This window comes from Culex pipiens, chromosome 1, assembly GCF_016801865.2.
Source record: "Culex pipiens pallens isolate TS chromosome 1, TS_CPP_V2, whole genome shotgun sequence".
NCBI classification, from domain to species: domain Eukaryota; kingdom Metazoa; phylum Arthropoda; class Insecta; order Diptera; family Culicidae; genus Culex; species Culex pipiens.
In genome coordinates this window covers 125,006,312-125,032,679 of record NC_068937.1, presented here as the reverse complement: position 1 = coordinate 125,032,679, position 26,368 = coordinate 125,006,312, and the positions used below count along the sequence as shown (strand labels likewise).

Here is a 26,368-nt window from a genome sequence, read left to right as displayed (position 1 = left end):
TTACAAATAACCTGCCAATAACGAGTTTGAACCAATTTTATTCAGTTCAAATGATTTCTCTTTGTACTCTTTGTTGCCGAGGTATTAATTATGATCGATTGCACTGAAGTCAATTTATATTTCATCATGTTCATGCGGCATCAATTCTGCTCAATCAAACCATAAAAACGTCACCAGCCACGCGAGCCGTTTACTGTCATATTGCGCCCCCAACCTTTTTGGCCCTCTGAATCCACTTTGAATGACAGCTTTTTTCATTGTAAATCCCACCAATGAATCCCACTGGATTAAGCACTAATCCAGCCATGTATGAAGTGTACACACACTCGTGTGTGTGTTCGCGCCATTTAAATGCCACCTCCGTGGGCTGACTAATCAAAAGGCTCGACAGTTTGCCACCAGGGGATGATCCGAAAGCTTTACTAACAAACCAGCAACTGCTGCGTGCAGATCCTTACCGGCGTGGGAAGCGGGAGAAACATTTCAATTGGGTACATTATAAATAAGCATAAGCATAAGCATAAGCATAAGCATAGGTGCCCACCCGCAGTTGCTACTCCGTTATTGACCAGGACCTCCAGAAGTTACATCCACGAGCCGTGGAAGATGAGTGGGTGCTATCTTTCCTCGCTTCGCAACTTCTCAAAGGCCCCTATCATGCTGACCAATACCGGCGCCGGCCACGACCAGTGGTAGAGTCACGGGGAAGTGGATGGGAATGTTAGTCCGATACTTGAGTGATAGAGACCGCCCAATCGACTGCTTCTCCGACAAAGTATCACATGAGTTTTGAGGGGGTTAGTAGATGGGTATGAGGTCAGGATTCACGAGTGGCAGTGATGTGACCATGAGCATTTTGTTTATCGGTTGAAAATTTTAAATCTTAGGCAGCCGGCTGCGGAAAGATAAATTATTGATTATTTAGAAAGGTTTTTTAATCGAACGCGTGCCAACCGAGCAGTAGTGCTATGGGCTGGACTTATCAGTATATTTTTACTGTTTGTACAATTTAGATCACGCGAGCAAATTTCAAAAATACTAAATAAAAAACGCTTTACTCTTAAAAAAATCGATAGTTTGCCGAGTTAATACTAATACTGCCTGTTGGAATAAATTATTACGATCAACGAATATAAACGAAAAGAAAACAGGCCACCACGTAACCAATTGTAATAAAATTAAAACAATAACTCAAACGAACTAAACTAACGAAAGCAAAATGATCAAGACGCGTATACTTAATTATTAAATAATGACCATATAACGATTATTTTCGATGAAGTTTGATTTGGATTTATCGACCGATTCTGTAGATTTTACGCGTTTTTTTATATTTATTGGGCTAAATAATAAAAAAGAACAAATAAACTCATTCACACTCTCATACACACATAAACTAATTTACATTTTTAGACTTCAACATTACAGCGAGTAAGATTTTTAAATTAGGCTTGAAATTATTTTTGAAAGGCATCAATATAATGAAAACAGCCTGTAATGCAAAAATTAAAAATAACAAAGTACCCTAAATTGGGTAGAATTTCCAGCAATAGTAGATTATCTATAATTCCAGATAAGTGGCTGTCAAAGCTCAGTGAGTGGCACTCACATGCTCAAACAAACTACTTTAAGCTGAAAAACTAATACCGAAAGATTTTATGGCATACCAATCCTTCAATGAGCCGGAACAAGGAGAACTATTGAAAAAGTATATATTGAGAACAGTTAAAAAATAAAATAACTAATTTTGAATTAGTTAACCTTTTTACAAATGTTGAAATTCATGTTACTTGTTAGCATACTTATTAAGAGAGATGTTTTTATAGAAAAAAAAACGCAAAAAGAAATTAATATAAAAGTTTCTTGTTTGAAACATCCAAGTCTTTGGCAACACTGTCCAAATGAGATCAACAACAAAGTTGTCTAGATAAGTTTTGCTGGCTCAATCCCTTTCTCGCATACACTCACGCATCTCCATACACGCTTTCACATTCTCATTCATCAGAATAATTCCTATTGGAACTGGCTCACCCGGTTCTGCTGCCCGCAACTCCTTCAACGGCCTAGGAAATACGCCGCCAAGTCAACCTGTTGTTGTTAGCCGACCCCATAGAGATCTCCACGGATTCTCTCACGCACACCATGTTTACCAACACTGCCACACATTGTTCCGTGGAGAGCGACGCTGACAAAATTGTCGTTACTGATTTAAAATCACCACCCCATGTTACACCACCCACTCTATGAACACTGGCAAAGAAGCCTCTCAAATTTCTTTTCGCTTCTATTTCATGCTCTCGCTCACTCTCCGAAGAAAAAAAAAAACCCTCTTTCACTCTCCCCGCTCTCATCAGTGTTTCGACTTTCACAGCAAACACCACTTAGAAATATCTTGGTGTGCGTGCTAAAAGTTTCCTTTCCACTAACACCAACAAGGCACACCAAGCAAGCCACAACGCGTTGAAAAAATGACGGCAAAATCGCTCATTTAAACCGATTGAAAAAATCTAAATCCGCGTCCCAGAACCGGCCACTAGCACATCCAAAACAATCGCGACGTTCCCGGGACATTCCAGAACCGATTTACACACTTCAGCAGGCGATCCGACCGAATCAAATCACAAAAAACACATTTCAAAGACAAGAAAGCGCGACGACGATCCGAACTCGACCAGCTCCTCCTTTTCTCATTTCAATTGGGTACATTATAAATAGTGGTTAAAGTTGCAGAAAGATGATTTTTTTCAGCACGAGTCGTACATTTATCCAACGAGGCTCACCGAGCTCTGAAATGGTGAAAAGTTCAACTTTTCAGCGCTCCTATCAAAATAGTAGTTTATGCAACAAGTTGCAAAAAGAGGATTTTTTCAGCACGAGTCGTACATTTATCCAACGAGGTTCACCGAGTTGGATAAATACGACGAGTGCTGAAAAAATCAAGTTTTGCAACGAGTTTCATACAACATTTTTTGCAATTTCGAAAAACACCCATTGAGTGAAATTTTAAGTCGAATTTTCATGTATTTTGTCAATAAATCGTTTAAATCAAAAAAATGTTGAAAAGTGTTACTTTTCGAAATAAGTGCTGAAAAGTTCAACTTTTCAGCACCCATTTCAGTGCTGAAAAGTAGAACTTTTCAGCATTTATTTTGAAAAGTGTTGCTATTCGATTCTGTTATTTTTGGTACAGAAAAGTAGGCTATTTCGTCGTTCAAGAATGACAGGAAAAGTAAGTAGTTTCAAGACGGAATTGCAAAAAGTAATTTATATGCGGTAAATTAGGAGTAGTTTTCTACGATTTCCTATTTTATCGCGATTTATAACTTTTTATTTTTTTTTCTGATTTACATAAAACTTTGAAAATAGACTTTCTGGTCGATTTTGTGTCTTCAATTAGGAAAATACAGGTACACATTTTTTTTTTGTTTTAGTGGACTAAAAGGACTAAAATAATTTTTTGAAGCAAAATCAAATTTGCAATCGAGAAGTACTTTACAATTTTGTTAATAAAATGTACCGTTTTCAAATAATAGCTAATTTTAGGAATGCATTTTTATTTTATTTTCCTTTCTTTGCATTTTAAACATACTTCTTGGAAGAATAGCAACCCTGAAAAACATATTTTTAAAAAGCCGAGAAAATTTCCTACCTCTCTTAACTTACGAATCGGGCAATTAGTTTCTGTGATGCAGCCTCTCAAAGAAATCGATAATAAAATAAAAATAATTAAAAAATAAACATTAAGCAAAAAATATACAAAAATATTCAAAATATTCAAAAAATATTCCTTAAGAAAATAACAAAATGATAAAAAGATTAAAATAAAATTTAGCAAAAGGCCGCTTTTACTGCAAAATAAAAAAAAATGAATATCGGTGCCCTTCAAGCAAAATAAAAAAAGATAAAAATATTTTGAAAATAACATTTTGCTAGAGGCGCTCTCATGATGAAATAAAAATATTAAATAAAAAAGTTTGATTATATTTTATAAATAAAAAAAAATCATAAAATTACAAAATAAAATTCTGTTTGGCATTCTAGCAGCAACAATTTATTTGGTGTAACAAGGGTAAAAAAATCAGGCCGAGAGGCGCATGGGGTATTACTTTGCATTTACCAGGGGGGGGGGGTTAAACCCCCAAAACCCCCCTCCCCTCGTTCTCGTACTGAAAAAATCATATTTTGCATTTCCATTGAGAAGCTATTTACTTTTTTCTGTTATTCTCGAATGACGAAACAAACTTCTTTTCAATGTTAAATATAACAGTTCGGGAATCAAAAGCTGATTTTTTAGCACGAGTCGTACATTTATATTATCCAACGAGGTTTACCGAGTTGGATAAATATGACGAGTGCTGAAAAAATCATGTTTTTCATCAAGTTGCTTACAACATTTTTTGCAATTCCGAAAAACGCTTCTTTAATGGAATTTTATGTCAAACATTCATGTGTTTAGTAAATTAATCGTTCAAAACAAAAAAATATTGAAAAATGTTACTTTTCGATACTAGTGTTGAAAACTTCAACTTTTTAGCATCCATTTCAGTGCTGAAAAGTTTTTGAAAGGTATTAATTTTCCATTCTGTTATTTTTGGTAGGGAAAAGTAGGCCGTTTCGTTTCTCCAGAAGGACAGGAAAAGTTGACAGTTTCACAGTGGAATCGCAAATAGTACAATTCGGCATTCATTTGAGTGCTAAAATGTTAAACTTTTCAGCACATTTATCGAAAAGTAATACTTTTGGATACTAGGTAAACCTCGTTGGATAAATGTACGAAAATGCTGAAAAATTCTTCTTTTTGCATCGTCAGGCTGAATTTTATTCAATGAAAATGAACAGGAACTTCGGAAGACTTAGGCCATTTTACATAGTTTCCCCCCTTAAAAAAAAAAACTCGCGAGGCATTCAGCGAGGATGGAGCAGCAAAAATGTACCCAAACACCCCCAAACAATCTCGTCCCGTAAACCCCAACCCCCCCTCTGCAAAAAAGCCAAGAATTCCATCACAGAAGCGGCACGCCAAAAAAAAAGTTGAGTAAATATGCCCGCGGCAACAGTGTGAGCAAATCCCTTTGGTGCCGTTTTTCCCTCCATTTTCCCAGCCCCACTTTCATATTTGCTTGTGAACCTTTCACATTTTTTGTTTCTTCCCAAAACCGCCCATTGACAAGGAACTCGGAATGCGATATGTTTGGTGGGGGCGGCGGCGGCGGTTGGCTGCTCCGGTGGCAATCCGTAATAAATTGTCTTTATAAGCCCGGAATGATTTATGATTATTTAAATTTGTGCAATTTCACCTCTCGTCGCGTTTTCTTTGTGGTTGGGCGGTAGTGGGAGTTTTCATGGGGCGGTTCGAGGTGAAGTGCAAAAGTGAAAGGTTTCGGCTGGGGAAAAAATGTGATAAAACTGAACTTTTTTGAGGGTGGATTTGCAGGAGGATTTTTTGACGTAATTGACATGTTTGTAAGGGGAGAAGATTTTGGCACGAAAATTGTGAGTATTTTGTAACTGAATTTTATTTGCTCCTAACAAATTATGGGAAGCGATATACTGGGCAATTTATTTATAACAGGGAAATTTGAATTATTTAATAAGTCGTTAAGCATTCTGAATGCGGTCGCATAACGTGGAAACTTTCTTTTATGTTTTTTTTTAATTGGGAATTTGGCAGCCAGTTATTTTCAGTAATTATAAAATATTAAGATATTTTTTTGACATCTCCATTATAAACCTAAAGCAAACACATTATATTTACAGTTTTTTAACATGTTCGTTCAAAATTCAAGTTTAAGGTGATAATCAGGATATGACACATTCTCCGGGCTGGTGGGAAAATTTCAAAACCTCATTTAATTGTAAAATGAATGTTGTGATTGGATTAAATATAGAATAAGGCTTCTAAACCAACTTTCACTAACATTTAAAAAGTATTAACTCCGCATTTGACGCTAGTGAAATATTAACTTCAATAAACCGAAATATCATGTATTTAAGAACGAGTTTTCGTCAATGTGAAACACTGAAACAGGTAATATCGATGTGCTCCGATTTGGATGAAACTTTCAGCGTTTGTTTGTCTATACATGAGATGAACTCATGCCAAATATGAGTCCTCTACGACAAAGGGAAGTGGGGTAGAATGGGCTTTGAAGTTTGGGTTCCAAAAAACATAAAAAAGGTCTTAAAATTGCTCGCATTTTCGTAAAACTTCATCAATTCCAACTCTCTTAAATGCATTCGAAAGTCTAATTTTTTACATATTCGGAATCTTTTGAATCCGAGGATTCCGAATATGTCAAAATTGAGCCCAAAAAGTGCCGTATTGTTGACCTACGGGGCAAAAATTAACGGTGTAAAAAGTTTGTTTAAGAAAAATCGAAACCCTATGAGAAAATCTGCGATTGGCCAAAAAGTTAATATTTTAGGCTTATAGTCCATGAAATGCCCTAATTTTTGACCTTATTTTGAAGTGCTTCAAAAGGCCTTTCGAATGCATTTAAGAGAGTTGGAATTGATGAAGTTTTACGAAAATGCGAGCAATTTTAAGACTTTTTTTATGTTGTTTGGACCCCAAACATCAAAGCTCGTTCTATCCCACTTCCCTTTCCCTCATATTTGGCATGAGTTCATTTCATGTATAGACAAACAAATGCTGAAAGTTTCATCCAAATCGGAGCACCTCAATACGACCTCTATAACAAACTGAGTAAAATCTACAAAAACTGCCTCTTAAGCACCTTAATCAGCCGAAAAGCCGAAAACCTCCGGAAAACCCGAAATGTCGTTGATGGTCTGGAACCATTTTTCCAAACCGGATCACATCCTGAAAAAAGGATTAATTTTCCGTCGAATGCACCTGGGTAAACCGGAATTGCTTTTTTTTCAGGAACACGATGGTGATGTCAAAACTCTCAGGTTAAAGATTTTATCGACGTTATCATTTGAAGTCGGTCTCTAAACTTTTGAAATGAAATCAAGAATAGATTGCAAAACTCTTTTCAAATCGGTCTAATTTCAAGTGTCTGGCTAACCAATCGACACGGTCCCCACCTGGATTGAAAAATTGACAGAACATTGCTTCCTTTTACACGAAACAAAGAAAGAAATAGCTGACGTGGACAGAGGAACAAGCCTTACATTTTTCATTTTCTTGACCCTTGGTCCCCGGTTGATCGGGGAGAGAGCAATCCTTGCTGACCCATTGTGCTTTCAAGGAAAGGAAAAGAAAGAAAAATTCACAAGGCGACAAAAATCCACACCCATTTCACCTTGGCAGTCCAAAGACCCGTGCGAAAATGTTGATCTGCGTGAGCGATAAATAACGCTGGAAAAAGGGTTTGGTGGACGCCACCGAATGTCCTCCTTGAAAGTTCGGTTCGTTTTACTATAAGCCTTGTAAAGCTGTGCGTTTGTCGCAGTTGGATGCGAACCCGATTTTTGTTCAGTGTTGGGAAAGACTTTTTTGTTTTTGTCTTTAGCTGAGCCAGTGATGGAAAATTCATTGTACTATCGATTTTTTTTTAAATTATAGGTAAATACAATCGTTATGAAAACTAGATTACATTTTCTAGGTATTTTTTTCTAAACTCTGCTAAAAAACTTTCCTGTGAAAAGCGCCAGCAATTGTTCGCAAAAGGAAAAATCCTCCTGTCTTTGTCCCCATTGTGAGCGAGTGTCTTTCGGGTCAACGGCAAAGACTTGAAATCGAGCGTGCTTGCGTTTCACTTTGCACCGTTGTCTTCCACATTTCTTTAGGAGAATTTCCTATGATTTACAGTCTGGGCTAGGGCCGACATTCGTCGGGGTGGGAGGGGAAATAAGGATCAGGAAATGGACGTGAAAGTTTAATTCGCCTAGCCGGCAGAAAGGACCGTTGTTCGTTTGAGTTTGGTGGTGTTTTTCGGGTGACCGGGAAAAAAGGATGGCCTAGTGGTACTTACAGGGGTGGAGGGAACAAACGGTGCCATCAACCAGAAAACATCAGGATTTAGTAGTGTAGACACTGTGAGCTTACCTGTGGGAGAGAAAAAGTAAAAACATACATTTTGAGATAAGGATATTTTTCTGAAATTTTGCAGAAATAGATCAACAGAGAGAAAGTTGTAATGAATTTCCAGCAAAAAAAAAAATTGATACAATAATGTCTCGAGTCAGTTCGAAATAATTTCCTTTGTTGTAAACATGACCTTCGAAACACATGTTTTTGCTCAAGATAAAGGAGCCTATTTATCGCGTAATTGTTTTATTATAATAAGCTCATCAAATATTGATTCGATTACAGGCAACGGTACGTTAGCGCACACATTTGATTTTCCCACCGATACAATGTGGTTAACATACTTTCAAAATGTTTAATGTTAATGCATGTATTATATTATAGTAGCAGCTTATAAGCAGTAGCGATTTAACTCACAATTTCATTCTGAGTTTTCTCTTAAAGTGATTCAGTCATGGCAATCATGGAGTACATCCAACGGCTGGAACGATTCAAGTTTTTCCAGCACTCTTTCAAGAATCCTTCGGAGTTTTACACAAGTTTGGTCGAGATTCCTAACAAAGTAGCCAGAGTGGCGGGCTTGAATATTTTCAGCAAAGATTACAAAGTGTTTTCCTGGAATTTGGCTTGTTTGCTGACGGTTTTTGTGGTTTACGGAATCGTGACGCCGTTCACAATTTACGAAGTGCGTCACAATGTGGATGATCTGATCTATTGTCTTGTGACGGTTGGAATCGGCATCCAGGGGGTCATGAAAATGATAACATTTCTGGTTTATCGCAAGGAATTGATTTGGACCCAGGAGTACACCCAGAGGATCTACCAAGAAGAAAGCCACACACACAAGCAAGTTCTAATGGGTCAAGTTTCACTGTTGAATGTTATGACGAAGATTATTATTGCAAGTTATATTTATTTGGGCTTTCTACTAGCGATGGGACCATTTTTGTACTCGTTGATGGCTGGGAAGAAGGCCCTCTCATTTGGATTTTGGATCCCATACCTTGATCGTTTTTCGTGGCCTGGATATCTGTGTAACGTCGTGATGCAAGTCATAATGACACTGTTCATATGTTCGGAAAACTTGGGAGCAGATGTTTTACATTTTATGACAATGATGAGCTCGCGGACCCAAGTTGATATGCTGATGATCAAACTACGGAGCATCAAAAGTAGTGACTTGGACATGCGAGATAAGCTTAAGGAAATTATAATTCGTCATCAGGAACATCTTGAGTAAGTTACCTTGAAAAGAAAAGCAGTTGTGCCTCATTTTAACGATTTATCGATCTGCACACAAAAAAGATCTTTCTAACGAGTCCAAAACATTAATGATCTGACAACCCTATCAAAAGTTATGAGCACTTAAGTGTTCATTATCCGCTTTTTTTAAGCCGAATCTCAGAAATTTTGATGAAAATGATGTCCTTATCAATCATGCGACCCATCGTTGGATGTGTAATCAAAAGACCTTTCCAATGAGTACAATAGGATGAAAATCTGACAAAAAAATAATAGTTTATTAATGTGCGGAAGGCAACAACCACCTTAAGGTGGATTAAGCAAGGTTTCAGCAAACCTCAGGATAAATTGATATTTTATTAGATATATCTTTTTTAAGTGCTAAAGTCTTGTATTTCTCAGCAAATGTTTTACTTATCCATCTATTTTCTACAATATATTGCGTTAGATTGCAGTAGACCTCGAAATTTAGAGAAATAATTTTTAAAATTTCGTCACGAAAATAAGTGATTGTCTCGTATTGAATTTCAGAACAATAAAAAGGGTTTCTAAGCAACAACAAAATCAATAGATTTTTTTTTAAAGGAACTGATTTTTATGATCTAAAAACTGTGATTGTATGATTTGTTTTTGCATAAATTTGCATAATTCTCTATCAACTCACACCAAACCGCGAAAAGTTGCCTAGACCCTTCTTCGATTTGCGTTAAACTTTGTTCAAAAGGGTAACTTTTGTCCCTGATCACGAATCCGATGTCCATTTTTTGATATCTTGTGACGGAGGGGCGGTACGACCCGTTAAATTTTTGAACATTCGGAAAAAGACATGTTTTTCAATAATTTGCAGCCTGAAAAGGTGATGAGATGGAAATTTGGTGTCAAAGGGACTTTATGTAAATTTGGACGCCCGATTTGACAGCGTACTCTAATTTCCGAAAAAACCTATTTTTCTTCGAAAAAAAACCACTAAACAATTTTTTAAAAACTCTGCAATTTTTCGTTACTTGAAGTAAAATGTCATTTTAAGGGAAATATAATGTGCTTTTCGAATCTACATTAACCCAGAATGGTATTTTTTTTATTTAGAATAACATTTTTCATTTGAAAATTTCGTGTTTTTTCTACCTTTGCAGGGTTATTTTTTAAGAGTATTACATTGTGCTAGTTAAAGTTGTATAGCAGACAATTATAAAATTATACTGGTTATCGTGATTTTACGAAAAAAAAGTTTGGTTTGTGTCGTTCATGGCCGTTCATCATCACCCGCGACAAACACGAACGACGAAACAAAGAAAAAACGCAAAAAATACCTTTTTCAAAACTATTTTTTTCGTAAAATCGTCATAACTTATGATGATTACATGCAAACCCCTTATGTTTATATATCAACATTTTTGAAATTGTCTGTTCTAAATCTTTGTAGAACATTGTTGCACTCTAAAAAAACTACCCTGCAAAGTGATGAAAAATAAAAAAAATTTAAAATTAAAAAAGCTTTTCTCAATGAAAAAAATATCCTTCTGGAGGTTATTAATGATTCGAAAAAAAATTGATTTTCCTTAAAATGACATGTCCCAAAAAATTGAGTATCGGAAAATGGCACAATTTTTGATTTTTTTTCTGTAATGCTTTTTATATGAAAAATACGTTTTTATTCGGAATTCCGAGTACGCCATAAAATCAGGCGTCCAAATTTCCATAAAAGTCCTGGTGGCTAAGACACCATATTTCCAAACGATCACCATTTCAGACTGCAAATTTTTGAAAAACACGCATTTTTCGAATGTTCAAAAATGGAAGGATTCGTACCGCGTACTGCTCCGTCACGAGATATCGAAAAATAGAGCTCGGATTTGTGTTCAGGGACAAAAGTTACCCCTCAGGACAAAGTTTCATGCAAATCGAAGAGGGGTCAGAGCAACTTTTTCCGATTTCGTGTGAGTTGGCGAAGAAACACCCAAATAGGATCAATTGGTTTCTGAAGCAATTTGAGACATTTACTTATTTACATTTGCTGAACAATACCGGACTATCCAACCAATGCTTGAAAAGGGATCTATCACTGAATGGGACAGCTCGATATTCAATTGAACTTTCTGTCAGCGATCATTTCCCAAAACGATATTTGATCGCTGACACACAACGCCTATCATGACCGTCATTGCTTGGCGACGGTCGATGAACGTAAACATGAAGACGAAACGAACGAAAAATGAGCACCACTCAAGCAGCCACCCGAACGAGACAACGTGCTCTTTCTCTTTCTCTCGTTTTTGTCTCTCTCTTCCTAGTGTATGCTGCGTGGTGACAGAAATCATATGATTGCTATCATTGGAGAGATGATCGGAATCTCGGTAGAATGTCAAACGACCGCTCTCTAGGCGATTTTTCTCCTGGAGGGAAGTCAATGATTGTGTGAGTGACTTTGCGTAGCACTCATTCCTTTGTGTGTGAAACGAACGAAAGCAGAATGTAAAAATCAGGTTGTCGTGGTGAAGACGATTGGAGTGTTCTGTCAGCTATCACAAAGTCGAAATTTCACAAGCCCTGTATCCAACTTAAAAACGCGATATCCCAAGAAATATTCAATTTACCCTGAGGTTTTGAGTAAAGTGCATTTTAAAACGTCAAGTGCAAAATTTTGTTTCCTTATAATATTTGGAAAGGATTAAATAAGGCTTAGGGTTCGTTTTAAGGCTCATTTTATCAAATTGCGATTTTTTGTAGATCAGCAGCGTCCCTACCAATGATTTGCACCTATTTTAAAGTATGTTTTAGTTTTTCGTTGTTTTTGTTGAAAGCATTTTAAAAAACCTTATTTAAGTGGGGCAAGTGTGCCATATGGATTAAAAGTATGGAAATAAATACAAATTGCTGCAACAACATATTTTATTCGAAAATAAAATAAAAGGGCGCTGGGGTGGGCCCAATGTCACCAAAGTTCGGAAAGAATGACCGTAATACATTTTTTCAAATAAACTATAACCGACATTTCAGATTTGTGGCCACAGTAGAAATGATCTACAGAAGTTTCTTTTTCGTGATTTTTTCAACTCTTGGAGCAACTCTTTGCTTATCCCTCTACGCAGTTGCAACGGTGAGTAGTTGAACTATCGAATGTTTGAAAAATTTATTGATTTTTTTTTTGTCAGCTTGGTTGGGTTGCAGGTTGCATTCCGTGCATGTTCATCATTTATGAGATGTTCGTCTATTGCTTTCTAGCAACCATTCTGGAAACGAAGGTAATATAGATGATGCTTTATGATTAATGATATTAATGGCATAATGAGTAATACAGGGCTGTGGAGTTGAAGTTGGATTCGGCTGATTTTCAACAACTTTGTGTGGGAGTCGGTTCCGATTAACCTCCAGAATCGGGAATAACGATCACTTAATTTTCAGAATCCAGAGTCGAAGTCGAATTCTACTCGTCTTCGCAGCCCTGGAACAAAATTATTTAATTGTTTTTGATAGGTTATAGTAAGGTCACTTATAAGGAATCATTTTCATCTTGCAGGAGGACGAATTACAACAAGAAATTTACAAGGTTCCATGGTATCAGCTGTCTATTTCCGACCAAAAATCACTTCGTATCGTTCTTGGAGCAACACAACAACCCGTCTGCTTAACCCTAATTTTCTACCCTCTGAGTATGCCAACCTTCGTAGATGTAATGAAAACAATTTACAGCTACCTTACATTGTTGCTAACCTTTAGCAAAGCTTAGTTATAGAAACATGCTCTCTTCTTGGTTTATATTTGCACTCAAAAAATTTAATGAAAAGTCATCGATCATCCCACAATTAGGATACATTATTCCTAACATGAATTTAATTGTTAAGATCAACTATAACAAAGATTTATACGGTACTACCGCTTACAAGGCGAAAGCGTTGCCACTACATGGCGTGGTTTTTATTTAATCAATTTAGAAGATCTGTACATTATTGTTTCCCAATCATTGAAATTGTTTCCCAAGAAAAATCTCGCATAGCAGTGCTTTATCTAAAATAATTCTCTCCCTTATAAAGAGAAAGAGTCTTATCACAAAACATCTGTTTTCCCCATCAAGAACTAGAGCAATCAAAATGTCGTCTCGTAACCGAAGAAAAGAAAAGGGAAGCCGCACTTCATTTTGAGTATAGGTAGTACCAAAACTTATTCAGACATGGCATTTGTTTCACATTCACCGCTATCGCGCAGCCCTTGAAGAAACGAAGAAAAAACAAAACCAAAGGAAAAGCCCTCAATTGGCTTTCCAGCAGACTGGGCCAGAAATAGCGAGCAATTTACAGGGAAAGAGCTTTTCACACCCCCACAAACTTATCCTTTACGGCACCCCACAAACAACAATAAATCTAATCCAATAAATCCAATCGTCACTTCAGGTTCATTATTGTTCAATAACTCGAAGCCAGTTTCGCCCACCCTCGGCAAAGTGTTTATGAAGTGGAGTCTATTATGCGAACGACTTTTATACTTTACCTACCTCCCTTCGGTGTGTTGAGAAACTTTGCATAAAAGGAAAACGAGGGAAAGTGTGTGTGTGAGTCTTCGTCGTCACCTTTTTTCTTCTTTTTGTTCCACTTCCTGTTTCAGCTTCCGGCGACGACGACGACGCCACCACTTGCGACAGCAACGCTGCGGCTGGTAACCCTCGAATAGCTTGACTAGTTAAATATTTGTTTATTCTGAAAATCAATAAAACAAACTTTGTAGTGAGCAATTTACTCCACTTCCTTCATTCAATTTAAATTCTGATTTTTTTAATTGGATTTAAATGTTTAAGGCCAATGACCGAAGAAGCCGTTTTGAGGCATACAATAAGGTTCTTATTCAGTTTAGCCTAAAATGCAGGCCTACAGTAAAGCACGTTAACGACGAATTATCAAAAACATTTTTTTAATTTTGGATACATTTGAAACGACAACACATACATCAATTGGCATAGTTTATGATTTTTTGGTATAAGTTTACATTACTGGTATTTTTTTTACAGATTTGGCTTTTTCATAAATTAGTCTGAATTTCTAAAATTCCAAATTTCAATTCAATTCGATTATTCAGTAGATAATCAATTCACAACGTAGGGTAGGGTAGTCATCAATGAGACACTTTTGTTTTTTAACTTTCAACGATTTTTGTATTTTTTTTCATCAGCATGTTTTAATGAGCTTTTTGTTGCATTTTCTTTCTTTTAATGTGTTCTAACATTGGCCAAAATATGAGATCAATCCGAACTCTACAGCCAGAGTTATTCAACTGTCTCATTGTAGACGCACTTGGCAGGAACAATGAGACAGGTGGGGAACAATGAGACACACTACGAAAATCAAGATTTTTCTAATAAAACATCATGTTTTGTATTGTTCCATTGCAGCTAACTTGCCTTGAACATTTTAGAGCAATTTTGCCAACATGAAACTTTAATTAACAAAAGTTATACTAAAAAGTATTTAAATTTTGTAAAATTCGTATATTTATACCAAATAACTTTATATTGTTGGTTAAATGAAGTTAAAACTCAATAAATATGCCAAAAATCACTTCCAATTCATGTTTTGAAGGATTTCCCTAGATTTTGAAAAGTTTTATGAAGAAAAATCAAAGTGTCTCATTGTTACCCATGGGCTGAAAAGAGTGGGGAACAATGAGACAGCCCTGGATTCTGGGTATATTCTTAATGTTGGTCAAATCTAATGAAAGGCAATTGTTGCCCAACTCATGCCCTGTGAAATGGCGAAAGAAATTTGGAGAAATATTAGTTTTTGTATTAATGGCAGCATATGAGCGAAAATGTAATTTTCAGGCATAATTTACTTTTACACTCAAAAATCAAACAATATAAAGTTTTGGAAAAAATCTAAATATTTTTATCAGAATGAACAGAAAAATTCCAAAGAGATTTGTTCTTTTTTCAAGTTTCGAAGAAACCAAAAATCTCAATGGATTTCATGATTCTTATAATAAATCCCCTTTCTTTTGGTAAAACAACAATAAAAACACTTCTGGATTCATTCGGGACAAAAGAACTCTGGGGAAAAAGTCATTCTTGCGAATGGATTTCTGAGGAATGGTATTCTGAGGTCATTCTGAGGAGTAAAATTCTGCGGAATGGAATCATGCGGAATATTTTTTTACTTATTTTAATCAATTGCTTGTATTCGGAAAAAAAAACAACTTGAAAGACTGTAGACACAAATAGCAAAATAACTTTGCACTGATCTGGTTTTATGCGTCTTTTCTCTATCCTCTGTCACTTCCTTCTTTTTTGAAGTTGACGTCAGTGAACGCTTCAGTTTTGGGCTCCCTAAACACGCTCCAATCAATAGAATTGAATTTCAGTTTTTTTTATTCTTGTAAAAGAATAAAGTTGTAAATTTCGGGTACAAGTGACATGATTCCATGCTAGGAAGCCAGGCGCCTCCATGATTTCATTCAGGGAAAGTGAAATTCAATGGAGGTGCTTGATTTCCTAGAATGATTTCGTAGTATTTATACCTGAAATTTACAACTTTGTTTTTTCGCAGTGAATTCACTAAAATTCAATTCGAGCCCAAATCTACATTTACCATATTTGTAACATTTAACTCTTCTTAATATATTTAATAAGTATATAGTACACCATTTGAGCTACAAAGAAAAGTCCAAGTTAAACTAAAACACAGTTTAGCATAGGAATTCATTTGAAAAAAATGTTGCAAATCTTAGCAATTAAATCACAACAAATTTTGTCCCATTGAAGGTTTACGAGGAAAAGTCAGCAGAGCTTTCCTCTTTGCTCGCTTCAGCCGCGCAGTATTTTGCATGATAAAAGTTCATAACAGTAAATTTAACTTTCTTCACCTCGTTTTTCATCGTGGCTCAAACACACACCCACCCCACCTAACACGATGGCATGCCCCATCAGGGATGGTTATATATACTATTATTTTCCCTTTTTTTCTTATTTCGATCCCACGATCCCCACAACGCTGCAGACCTCCCAAACCCGATTTCGGGGTGGTACTAGGAACGGAAGTTTGGCGGAAATGAAAGCCGAAGGAGAGGACTCATTCCGACGTGCCTTGTCGTGGCTCGTGCTGCCGGCAACGCTGAAAATTGGAAGGAAGGGGGAAAGGTTGCAGCCAGCTGGAAGCAATTTTTCCATCAACATTCTTTGCGCTCGTTTTCCACACAAAACAGCAGTTTTTACCTTGGTTCGTGGGCCGAGAAGGGAGGAAAGGAAAATCTCAGCCAAGGAACGTAAGGAATTGTGGCCATAGCTATTGGAGAAGGTTTCGTAGAACGGTCTTTTGGCAATCGGGATAATTGTTTGATGCCGGATTTTTGGTTAGTAGAGATGACCATTTTTTGGACAGCTTATCTTAAGTGCAACAAAATTTTGGGGTGGAGAAGTTTATAAAAAAAATCAAAAAGAAAATCAAGCTTACTTCAATCTGTCCACTACACCAGTTTCAATTTGCTTGAAACATTCATTTCTCCCCATTTAACTTTATTTTACGACCAACTACCCCAAAACGATCACCCCTTGGCGAGTAATTTCGCTCATTGATATGACCTCTGGAATGGTCGGTTGGTGGCTTGTTGCTTCTATTTTCGGCATCCAAAACTCAGAATACCCCAACCCACCCCGCGGTTGACATTGAAAAGAAAGTTCCACTTCAGTCCTCCAGTCCAAGTCCGTGGTGTAAAAAGTCGAGAAGGAGCCAAAAATCTATTTGCATGTGTATTACCGCCGGCACCACCCAAAACCGTCTGGCGAAATGTTTTCTTTTTTTTTCTACTTCTCAGAAGGATTTGGCACGAGCCAAGCTGAAAGTCCTTCGGATAAGTTTAGCGCTTTACAGACAATAACATTTTGGAGGGGCGTTTTGTTGGAATGGTTTGTAGACGTCTGGGGGGGAAGAAAAACAGCTGGAATTTTGGAAGCATTCGCTGGCGAATGTTATCGCCCCTGCAATTAAATAATTTCACTACATTTATTTGATGATGAAAAATTTTAAGATACAACAACGATGACATGTGGAAATTTAAATGAATGTGTACAGAAAAATAATTCTATTGCTATCTATTCTCAAACGTAACTTATATTATATTTTCTAGAATCTTTGCAATATATTAAATAAACACCAGTGAACGAGTTTCTCTGCTTTTGATTACTATGTTTAACGTTTATTCACTAGCTTTAAGACCAAGAAAAAAAAACATCAGAGATGAACTAAAATCGCTCAAAGTTAATTTTGTGAGTGACTTTAACAGTTTGACAGCTATCGTGACCAACTTTTTCTGTGTGAAAGAAGATACCAAAACTGTCAAAATGTGTAGCCTCCAAATTTTGTCGCAAGTTTCTTTTCTCTATTAGGGGAACAGCATCTAATTCCAGCGTGCCTCTAATGTTGGCAGGTCAGAACTTTGACATTCAATTAAAGCTAATTAAAAGCGTTTTCAACTGAAATCGAGTGATAAATAGCCCAATAAGCAGTAAGCAAGCAAGTTTCTATCAAAAGATTAGCAAAATTAGTTGTTAAAAAGTGAAAATCAGCAAATTGGATGGAGTTAGGAGACAAATGGCTTAATTATCATCACCAAAAATGGCAGTGCTGAAAACATTCATAGTAGCACTCAAATGATGCATGCATCTCGTTGCGAAACTAGTTTTTTTTGGAATCGGCTCAATTTATCCAACTAAGCCTTGTTGCATAAATGCATGACAAGTGCTGAAAAAATCTTCATTTTGCAACTTGTTGCATCAACTTCTATTACACGGATAGTAATCCTGTAAGCTAATCCGGTAACTCTATTTGGTCGAATTCGCAAACATTTAAATGTTTTCAAATTCGTCAACACTCTTTCCGATTTTGAACAACAATGTTGTCGTTTTTGAGTACATTTAAAGCGAAATTTGAATCAATGTTGACCATTTTAGAAATAGTGAGCAGAAATAGAATTGCAAAAATAAGTTGTTAAATTTGAATAATGAAGAGTTTGCTTTAATTATTTATTTGCTTTTTCTTTCAATTAATATTTTGTTGTGTTTTTTAAACTGAACCTAATATTTTTTGTTTATTTTTCAAAGTAGGAATATTTTCGATTAAGTTAGAACCAACCCAAAGTCCTACAAGATTTGTCTTGATGACCAAAGTTTGTTTCCAAAGATCATTTTTCTAACAGAATAGAAATTTAGTCTAGATTTGATCCAAGTAAGAAAGAGAAAGAAAACTTTAAAGTAGTAGTTTATGCAACAAGTGGCAAAAAGATTACAACAATTTGCAACACCGATCATTTAAATAACAAAAAAAAAATTAAAAAAGTATTACTTTTCAAAACAAGTACTGAAAAGTAGAACTTTCCAGCATATATTTTGAAAAGTGTTGCTATTTGATTCTGTTACGTTTCACGACGGAATTGCAAAAAAATGTTTATTTGATTTATTTCAATTTTAAATTCTTTAAAAATGTATTGTATTTATTTTTTTCGATTAGGGGAAATATACCATTTCTCAGCCTATTTCTATTATCGGCCTATCAGCACTTTGATCATGAAATACAGCTTTCATAAAGTGTGTTTGACTGTTCCAAAGAAACAAATAGCTCAAATAAAAGTGAGCAAGCAACTATCCATTGTTGTTGTATCTTAAAATGTTGATTAAACAGTAGAAAACTGCAAAAGTGATGAGAATTGGTCGAATGGCATAGAGTGATTAAAATGGGTATATTTCCCCTACTATAAAACCCCGGTAACCTAGAAAAATAATTGAAAATCGTTTTTTGATTAAGTTCTTGACACACAGCAATATTACAAAAACGTAATTTTTAATTTTTTTCAAGAATTATTTACTTATTTTTTAAGTCACGATAATTTTTTTACTAAAAACACTTTCAGCGGGGTTGTGCATCTTTTTTCTTATATTTTAACAAAATATTTAGCAATAATTTGAAATGTATTATATATTTGTACAATGGAGGAAAACAGTTTCAAATTCATTGTTCTTTAAATTTCCTCAAAGTTTTAAGATGAAAAAATATATGTTTGCTCACTGATTGCATGAGACATTTTAGAAAATTTTAAAAATGTTGGGAATGATCTTTATTTTTAGCAACAAAATTTTGTCGCTGAAAAGTTATGGCATCCTTGCTTACTCATTTAAAATATCATGTTCATGTTATTCATGTTCCTTAAATTTCCAAAAAAATGTCCAATAGGGTGACAAGAAAAATGGAATGGAATATGCTAGACATTTTTATTTACCAAAAAAAAAGCTGTATTAATGTAAGGAAGGCAATAACCACCTAACGGTGGATTGTGTTACGTTTTTTCATATTTGTCTTATTCATACGGAATGGAAATTTTGTGATTTTTGAACTAAATAATTGATTCTGCAAAATATTAATTTAAAACAGAACAAGAAAAGAAAAATCAATATCAAACAAAAATAGTTTTATGAAAAACACAAAAGCAAAAACCAAATAAAACGTTGAATTAGCATAAAAAATAATGAAAATCAAAATAAATATTACCAAAATTAAAATTTCATTGAAAAAAACTTGTAAACTTGAGTTTTAATTGATCACAATACATGGTCTAAGGATTAGCTATGCATATTTAATCAAATAAAGGCTTTTTAATCTTTACTCAACTCATTCATGAAATATTATGAACGGCGTTAAGGGCCAGTCTTTGCACAATTCAAAATATAAAAGCAGATCTGGCCCGTGGGTTGGGGGTTGGACAGCCCTGTCCTAATGTTTTATTTGTTAAGTTATACTTTCAAATATCATAAAAACATTATTAATTAAATATAATATAGAAGTAATTTGAAAAACAAGTAAAGGAGATGCAATTGAAGTCAAAAGTTTGTAGATACAAAGAATTGCTCAAATTAAACCGTGCATGTTATCTGGTTTCTAACTTATCAACCAAACAGAACTCAACTCAACTCAAATTCACAAACAACCTGCGAGCGTTTCAATTTCCATCTCTAGTTCATCGCAACCAGGTTGTTCAGTTCCAACGTGTAACGAACTCGACACCGAAAATCCGATTACTCGAACATTTCCCGTCCCAAATCCATTCTCGATTTAACTCCAATCAAACAGCTGCGGTTAAAACCTTAGTTGATGGGGAGAGGTTATTTTGGGAGGAAAAAAAGAACCATTTTCCAACACTATAGCTGTTTTCCCTCCTACTCACAGGAAATCACAGGAAGGAAGGGACAAAATGGTTAAAACACTTTAGTATAACGCGGCAACGCTTGGACCAGGGAAAAAGTTTCATTCGTTTTCATTTCCTTTCGTGTGGGCGCCTCTCTTTCTAAAGTTAGAGGAAGAGGGGGGGGGGGGGAGGTCCTAACCTCTATAACCATGCTAGGTGAGAGGAGCTCGTTGCAGTGTTGGCAACTTCCACTTGAAAATAGGGGGGAAAAGTTCTCAAGTGATTTTTTTTTCGTGATGAAATTTCCATCGCGGGAACAAAAACGCAACAACTCTCTCCTGGAAGGTACTACTACTTTTCATATTTATGACGATATAGATTGAACTATAAAACGGTAAAGGCATTGCATTAATATTAATGAGAAAGCACGCTCTGGCGCAACTTTTCAGCTGGCGACGGTGGTGAAAGTTTTTCCCGTGAAAATCCCACCATCTCTCCTCCATACAATCATCATTTCAAGGAGGAAAAAAATAGAAACACCAGACGAGCAGCGACGAAAGGAAGCACTTTTTGGTTTTGCTGACTCTTCCTGCTGCCCTGCCATAATTCAATTTTGTTTCGATTACTCAGTCACTATCGGTTTGATTTGCCAAAGCCAACCGTGTTTCAAATTGACGGGAACTTTTTTTTTCCTTCCTTTTTTTGATGCAGTGGGAGAGAGAGGGTGGTAAAAATCATTTGAATCGTTGAGTGGAATTTGATAAGTTTTTTTTTTAGTTGCTGAGCAATCGCAACGTAGGTGAAAGTTTGTTTGAAATAGTTTGGCCACTGCCGGACAACTTTTTAGCAGAGGGAAATGGAAATTGGTTGACAGATTTGGCATGTTGGTGGAAATTCGCTGGAGCGTGAAAATGTTTTCAAGTGGGAGGAGAGTAAATGTTTGTTGAACTTTTCGATTGATTGGATTGGAAACTGTTTCATCAGTGTTTGTTTAAGTGTGCACAACTACCATGGAAGTTGTTGTCTTTTTATTCCAAAATTAGCAAACTCACGGACCCAATCCTGCACCAATTTGATTGTAAAAATATTAAAATTTTGTTGTAAACTGTATTTTAGACCGTATTTCAGGGGATAAATAAAACATGATATCGATAGTTCCCATAGTTTTGAAGATACTCAAATATATGTAACACAAATCTTGGTGCAAAAGTTCTGGTTGATGTGCACCGTTAAGTTACTTGTTTACCATTTTTGTTGAAAAAGTTAAATGAGCATTTTGTTTAGGCTTTTGTAAACCAAATGAATACTATGGTAAAGAAAAAAATTAACATATTTTGACTGTTAGTTTTTATCACAATAACTTCATTATTCCGGAGGTTGTATGAGCAGTAAAAGTAAAAAAGTAAAGTAAGTTATGTAATAAAATTTTTAATTATTTTAATTAATTTAAGTACTTGGTTACGAATGATCAAATTTCAGGTATCGTCACCAATATTCCATAAACAACAACATTGAAGGGACCATCCATAAACCACGTGGACACATTTTTGTAAATCTCATTTGTATGGATCGTGGATTATTTTTAGAGCAAAAAACACGGTTTAGACTACTTTTGAACACGCTGTATTTTTTTAGGGGCAAGCTAGCACCATACTCTCTTTAGGAAAGTTGTAGAGCTCCTTCCGAATATGAATCCGGTTTTAGCACAGCGTTAAACGTTAATTTTATAAAAATAAAAATCCAAAAAAAAGTTTTTTCCGTAGAAAATTGAATCGCTTTGCGAGGAATTAAACAAATCGTTTCCAAACTTAAAAACAGGCTAAACATAACATAAGCAATGAAAACAAAAAAATCTCCAAATTTGGGTTGACTTTTTCCTAGCCACACTTTCCTACTCGATTAACCTTTCAAACCTCCGTCATCCTTCCAAGAAAAAAAATCCTTAAAATTCCAACCTTCGCTTCCTCACCAAAAAACATCCCTTTTCACGCGTGAAACTTTTCCAAATAAAAGAGAACCCAACAGATCCTGAACCGAGCCACCCACTTCAAATAATCGACTTAAGCTAATGAATAATTCTTCAAAAATAAAGAGGATCATTCTTGATACTTTGATCAAACACAACTCTGGGCCGGAGGAGAATATGCCGACTCGGGCTAAAAACTCAAAACCCAGGTCGAAGGAAAAAGGAAAAACCCCTTTTATCTATCAACCCATTTTCCCCGTGGATGAACCGAGAAAGGCAGTAATTGAAATCAAGATGCCAACCCCCCTCCTAAATGGCTTAAAATTTTCCATCTTGGGGCATCCTTTTTGGCGGGGGAGAGATTTGCTAAATTTTTTGCTCAACCACAATTTGCTGCACGCAAAAAACCAATTCCCGCAATTTAATTAAATATTTAAGATTCTTACTGACCTTTTCAGCCCCGGGTTTTTAGTTTGGGAAAAGCCTAATCAGGGGGGCGGTTTCTTGGTGAATCCGGTGGAAATTGTAATTGGTGGTATGGCGAGCTTTTGGGTAACTTCATTTTTGAGCTTTCATTTCGAATTAATTTTGTTTCGAAAGTTCCTTCATAGTGTTTCTTTAAAAAATGTAAATGCTGGAGAAATAAAAGAATTGAAATAAAAGGATTGAGAACCAACCTAAGAAAAAAGCTATTGAAGTCAATTTTCATGTAATTTGATATGTAATTTGATGTATTTAGGTGCTAAACTTGAAAGTTATAAAATTTTCTCCAATTCCTATCAAACCAGTCAACCTGTCTGAGTTGAAGAAAAATAAACTCCTCAATCGAAAAGACATGCTCCAATTCTCACGATTCCTCCACCCCCTCGTTGTGGTCCGAGCAAATAACATCAATTTCTGATAACAATCCCCCTCCATAATAGCACCCACTTTATCACCGGCTGGTTTTGCTGCTGCCTCTTCTTGTAACCGAAAATTGTGATATTTGTCATGGCGGGTGTCATTTTCTTTATCGCCGAGAAATTGGGCTGCTTTCCGTGAAACCGGAAAATACCCGGTCGCAGATAAAGACTTCTTTCGGAACAAGTGAATCGTAACTTCAAAGGCTTTGGAAACCTCCTCTCGGACGGTCTTGGCTTTCGATCTTGAAGCTTTTCCCGGAAAGGAAGTCTTTTGAAAGATTTGCTTTTGATATCACAACTGGAGGAAAGTTTAGCCCACGTGGCACGTGTTTTCGGTTGATTTGACGAGGTGTTCCGAGGTGAAACGATAAAGATGGATTTCCCCTGCACATCATCAGGAAATGTGTGCGGGAAATATATTTCCTCCGTGCTGCTTCCGAGCAACCTGTGCTTTGAGGTCTCTAAGCCAGAGAGGCCTATTTGGTAAATCTTCGGAGGAGAAAATACCGCTTCTCCGTCGACGAGAGGGTGGTGGCAAATGTGGAAGCTAATGTGATTTGTGAGTTGGCTAGTTAGTTAGTTAGCGGTTTGATGACGCAAGAAGCACCAGAGTTTAAATGTTTTGTTTTTGGTGGTAAAAATGTTGTTTGTTTTTAAACATTTTCTTTGTATAATTAGAACAAACAAAATATTACAAATATGTGAAATACAATATCAGAGCAAATTTTTAAAAATAACCTTTTTTTAAAATAAATATTTTTTAATTTTTTTAACAGTCTAATAAATTTCCTAAAGTTTTCCGAATTCTTACACAGCAAAAAGATCGATTGTAAAATGGCATAGAAAAGCGTGTTATTTTATATCAAGTTTCATAAAATACTGCAACCCGATATAATACAAGGCCGGGAGTATAACTCAACCAAAATTAAATGAGAATAGAGCTTTATGACGTTTCGCGTACGCACACTAGCGCACCATTTGATTTTGCTGGCTGACAAAATTTAACTTCACTTTTTTTCGTGTACGTACACGCAATACATACGCAAGAAGATTACTCTAATGTGCCTCTCGTACGCACACCAACACAATATTGCATTTATTCGTTCATTGGAACATAGTCATAGATGCTATAACAGTAACCTACAAAAAATACAAAAATGACTACGCAGTAGGGTGCCCAGAAAAAATGACCCCCTGCTCCACAAGCGGAAAACGTTTTTTGCGTTATTTTTAGCATCTGTGCAAATTTTGAGCGAAATTGGTTGAGATTAACCCATTAATACCCGAGCCTTAAGCTAGTAGAAAAAATCATACAAAAATGACTTTTTTAAATCGCTAATAACTTCTCAGGATCGAGTTTTACAGCTTTGGTATGTTCTACAAAGTTTTAGAGCATTAAATTTCCGATAAGAATCACACTTTTGGGAATATTTGGATGGAAGTAGCGCACCCTGCAGACCTAACCGTAAGAAAATTGGGTTTTTCATACATTTTTTCGATTTTTCCCATACAAACTTCACCTTCGAGTATCAATGGGTAAATGTTGACCGATTTTGCTCATATTTGGCCCAGAGTCCTCAAATAAACACGTGTATCGAGAATTAGTGCTGTTCGCTACTCCCACTTATTGCATGCAATTTTTGGTTGTATGCAAGAGCGACGAACCACCCTTATTCCTCATACAAACTTTGGAGAAAAACAATTTGGCTCAGTCTAAATATTTCTGAAAAAATCAAAGTGCACCTGTTTCTGGGGACCCAAAACTGCATGCTTCCCCTCGGGTTGAGCCTGCGCAGAAATTTTGTTGGTCGGTGTAATTCAATGGTCTCTGAATCAATCTTCGGGACTGACATTTTTTTACAGTTGATTTTTATTAACTGGCTCAGCCCATTTACTTAGCTTCTTATTGTAATCCCGTGTTATTCTCTGATGGATATCGCGCTACTCTTGGTGTACTTATGAATAAAGTTTATCAAAGCAGTTTTGAATGAAAATATCAAATTTACTTTGGTTGTTATGGAATCTTGATGACTGAACGTGAAATATTAGTCAAACGTCGGTCATAGGTCTGTCAATCTTGTTTTAACTCAGAAACTGGATAAATAAATGTTAGCTTATTTGTTGACTGTTGACAATATTGGCTTTAATTTGGTACATTGTCATAAAATGAGTGAAAAAGGTTTGTCATGTGGTTTTTTTTTCTGAGCACCCTAGCATGATGATATTCTTTGATTGCTGACGAGAAGTCATGATTTCACGTAGGCACGCCACTGCACTGTCCGGAAGCGGTCTGAATCTTCCCGGACAAACTCTAGCCCGACGTGCTGCACGTGCACGTACCTCAGGAAAACGGAGATTGCACCCGGGGCCAAACCGGGGATTCCGCGGAAAGATGATAATAGACACTACCACCACACCGCCACCAGCCATCATCAACAACACCAGCAATATACATATAAATAATCGCAACTCGGAATGCTATATAATACGGGCTAGTTTATTTGATGGTGATGGCGAAACGTGACATCCGGAGCCCAGGAACGTGTTGTTGTGGCAGTTTGAGGCGAAATCTGAGTCTTCGCCGGTCCAATTGTTGTCGTCGTGATGAAGCCATCCACCGACGGCTTGGAGGTATTTAGTCCGTATTGGCCGTGGATTTATCTCGATTCCGTTACGGATGACCGGTCCGGGTGTCGATAAGGATATACCAGAGATTAATTTAAGCTGATAGGCTCTTCTCGACCGTGAACTTAATTATATCACGTAAACACTATCGGATTGGATCGCAACGGAACACCAAACAACGTGGCTAGTTGAGTACAGTAAAACCCTGATGGTTTGGCCAACTACCTTTTATTCACAGAACTGTTGAACCAGCAGGGTTACACTGTACTCTGCTAGTGGAGTGACGGATTGGTGGTTCAAAGGGATACGCTTCAATCGGACCAGGAATAGGTGGTGGCGATAATGGTTGAGTTTAGATTGCGGTAGACGATTAATCTAGCCAACAATGTGAAGTGGAACTGACGACCCCTCCCTATCCCTACAACTGATGAACTTGGGAAGTGTTGGGAGCGGGAAACGCAAATTCCTTGATTGAATTGCTTT

At 36.3% G+C, this 26,368-nt stretch overlaps 2 protein-coding genes across 2 annotated transcripts in view; one reads left to right on the top strand and one right to left on the bottom strand.

The window, feature by feature from the left end:
- LOC120414289 (chondroadherin-like) overlaps window positions 1–26,368 on the bottom strand; it is an 80,565-nt gene that overhangs the window by 42,011 nt on the left and 12,186 nt on the right. The window lies entirely within an intron of this gene.
- On the top strand, window positions 8,451–13,940 carry LOC120414280 (putative odorant receptor 83c). Its single transcript, XM_039575409.2, has 4 exons — window positions 8,451–9,232; window positions 12,236–12,335; window positions 12,391–12,480; window positions 12,756–13,940. The coding sequence occupies exons 1-4, from the start codon at window positions 8,451–8,453 to the stop codon at window positions 12,963–12,965; spliced, it is 1,182 nt and encodes a 393-aa protein (XP_039431343.1). The 3' UTR covers window positions 12,966–13,940.

What these genes read in the sequence shown, in the direction of transcription:
- LOC120414280 (XM_039575409.2), top strand. Translation starts at nt 8,451, where the DNA reads ATGGCAATCATGGAGTACATCCAACGGCTGGAACGATTCAAGTTTTTC. An exon ending in CCCTCTACGCAGTTGCAACG is followed by an intron (nt 12,336 to 12,390) that starts GTGAGTAGTTGA and finishes TTTTTTTGTCAG; the next exon opens with CTTGGTTGGGTTGCAGGTTG. An exon ending in CAACCATTCTGGAAACGAAG is followed by an intron (nt 12,481 to 12,755) that starts GTAATATAGATG and finishes TTCATCTTGCAG; the next exon opens with GAGGACGAATTACAACAAGA.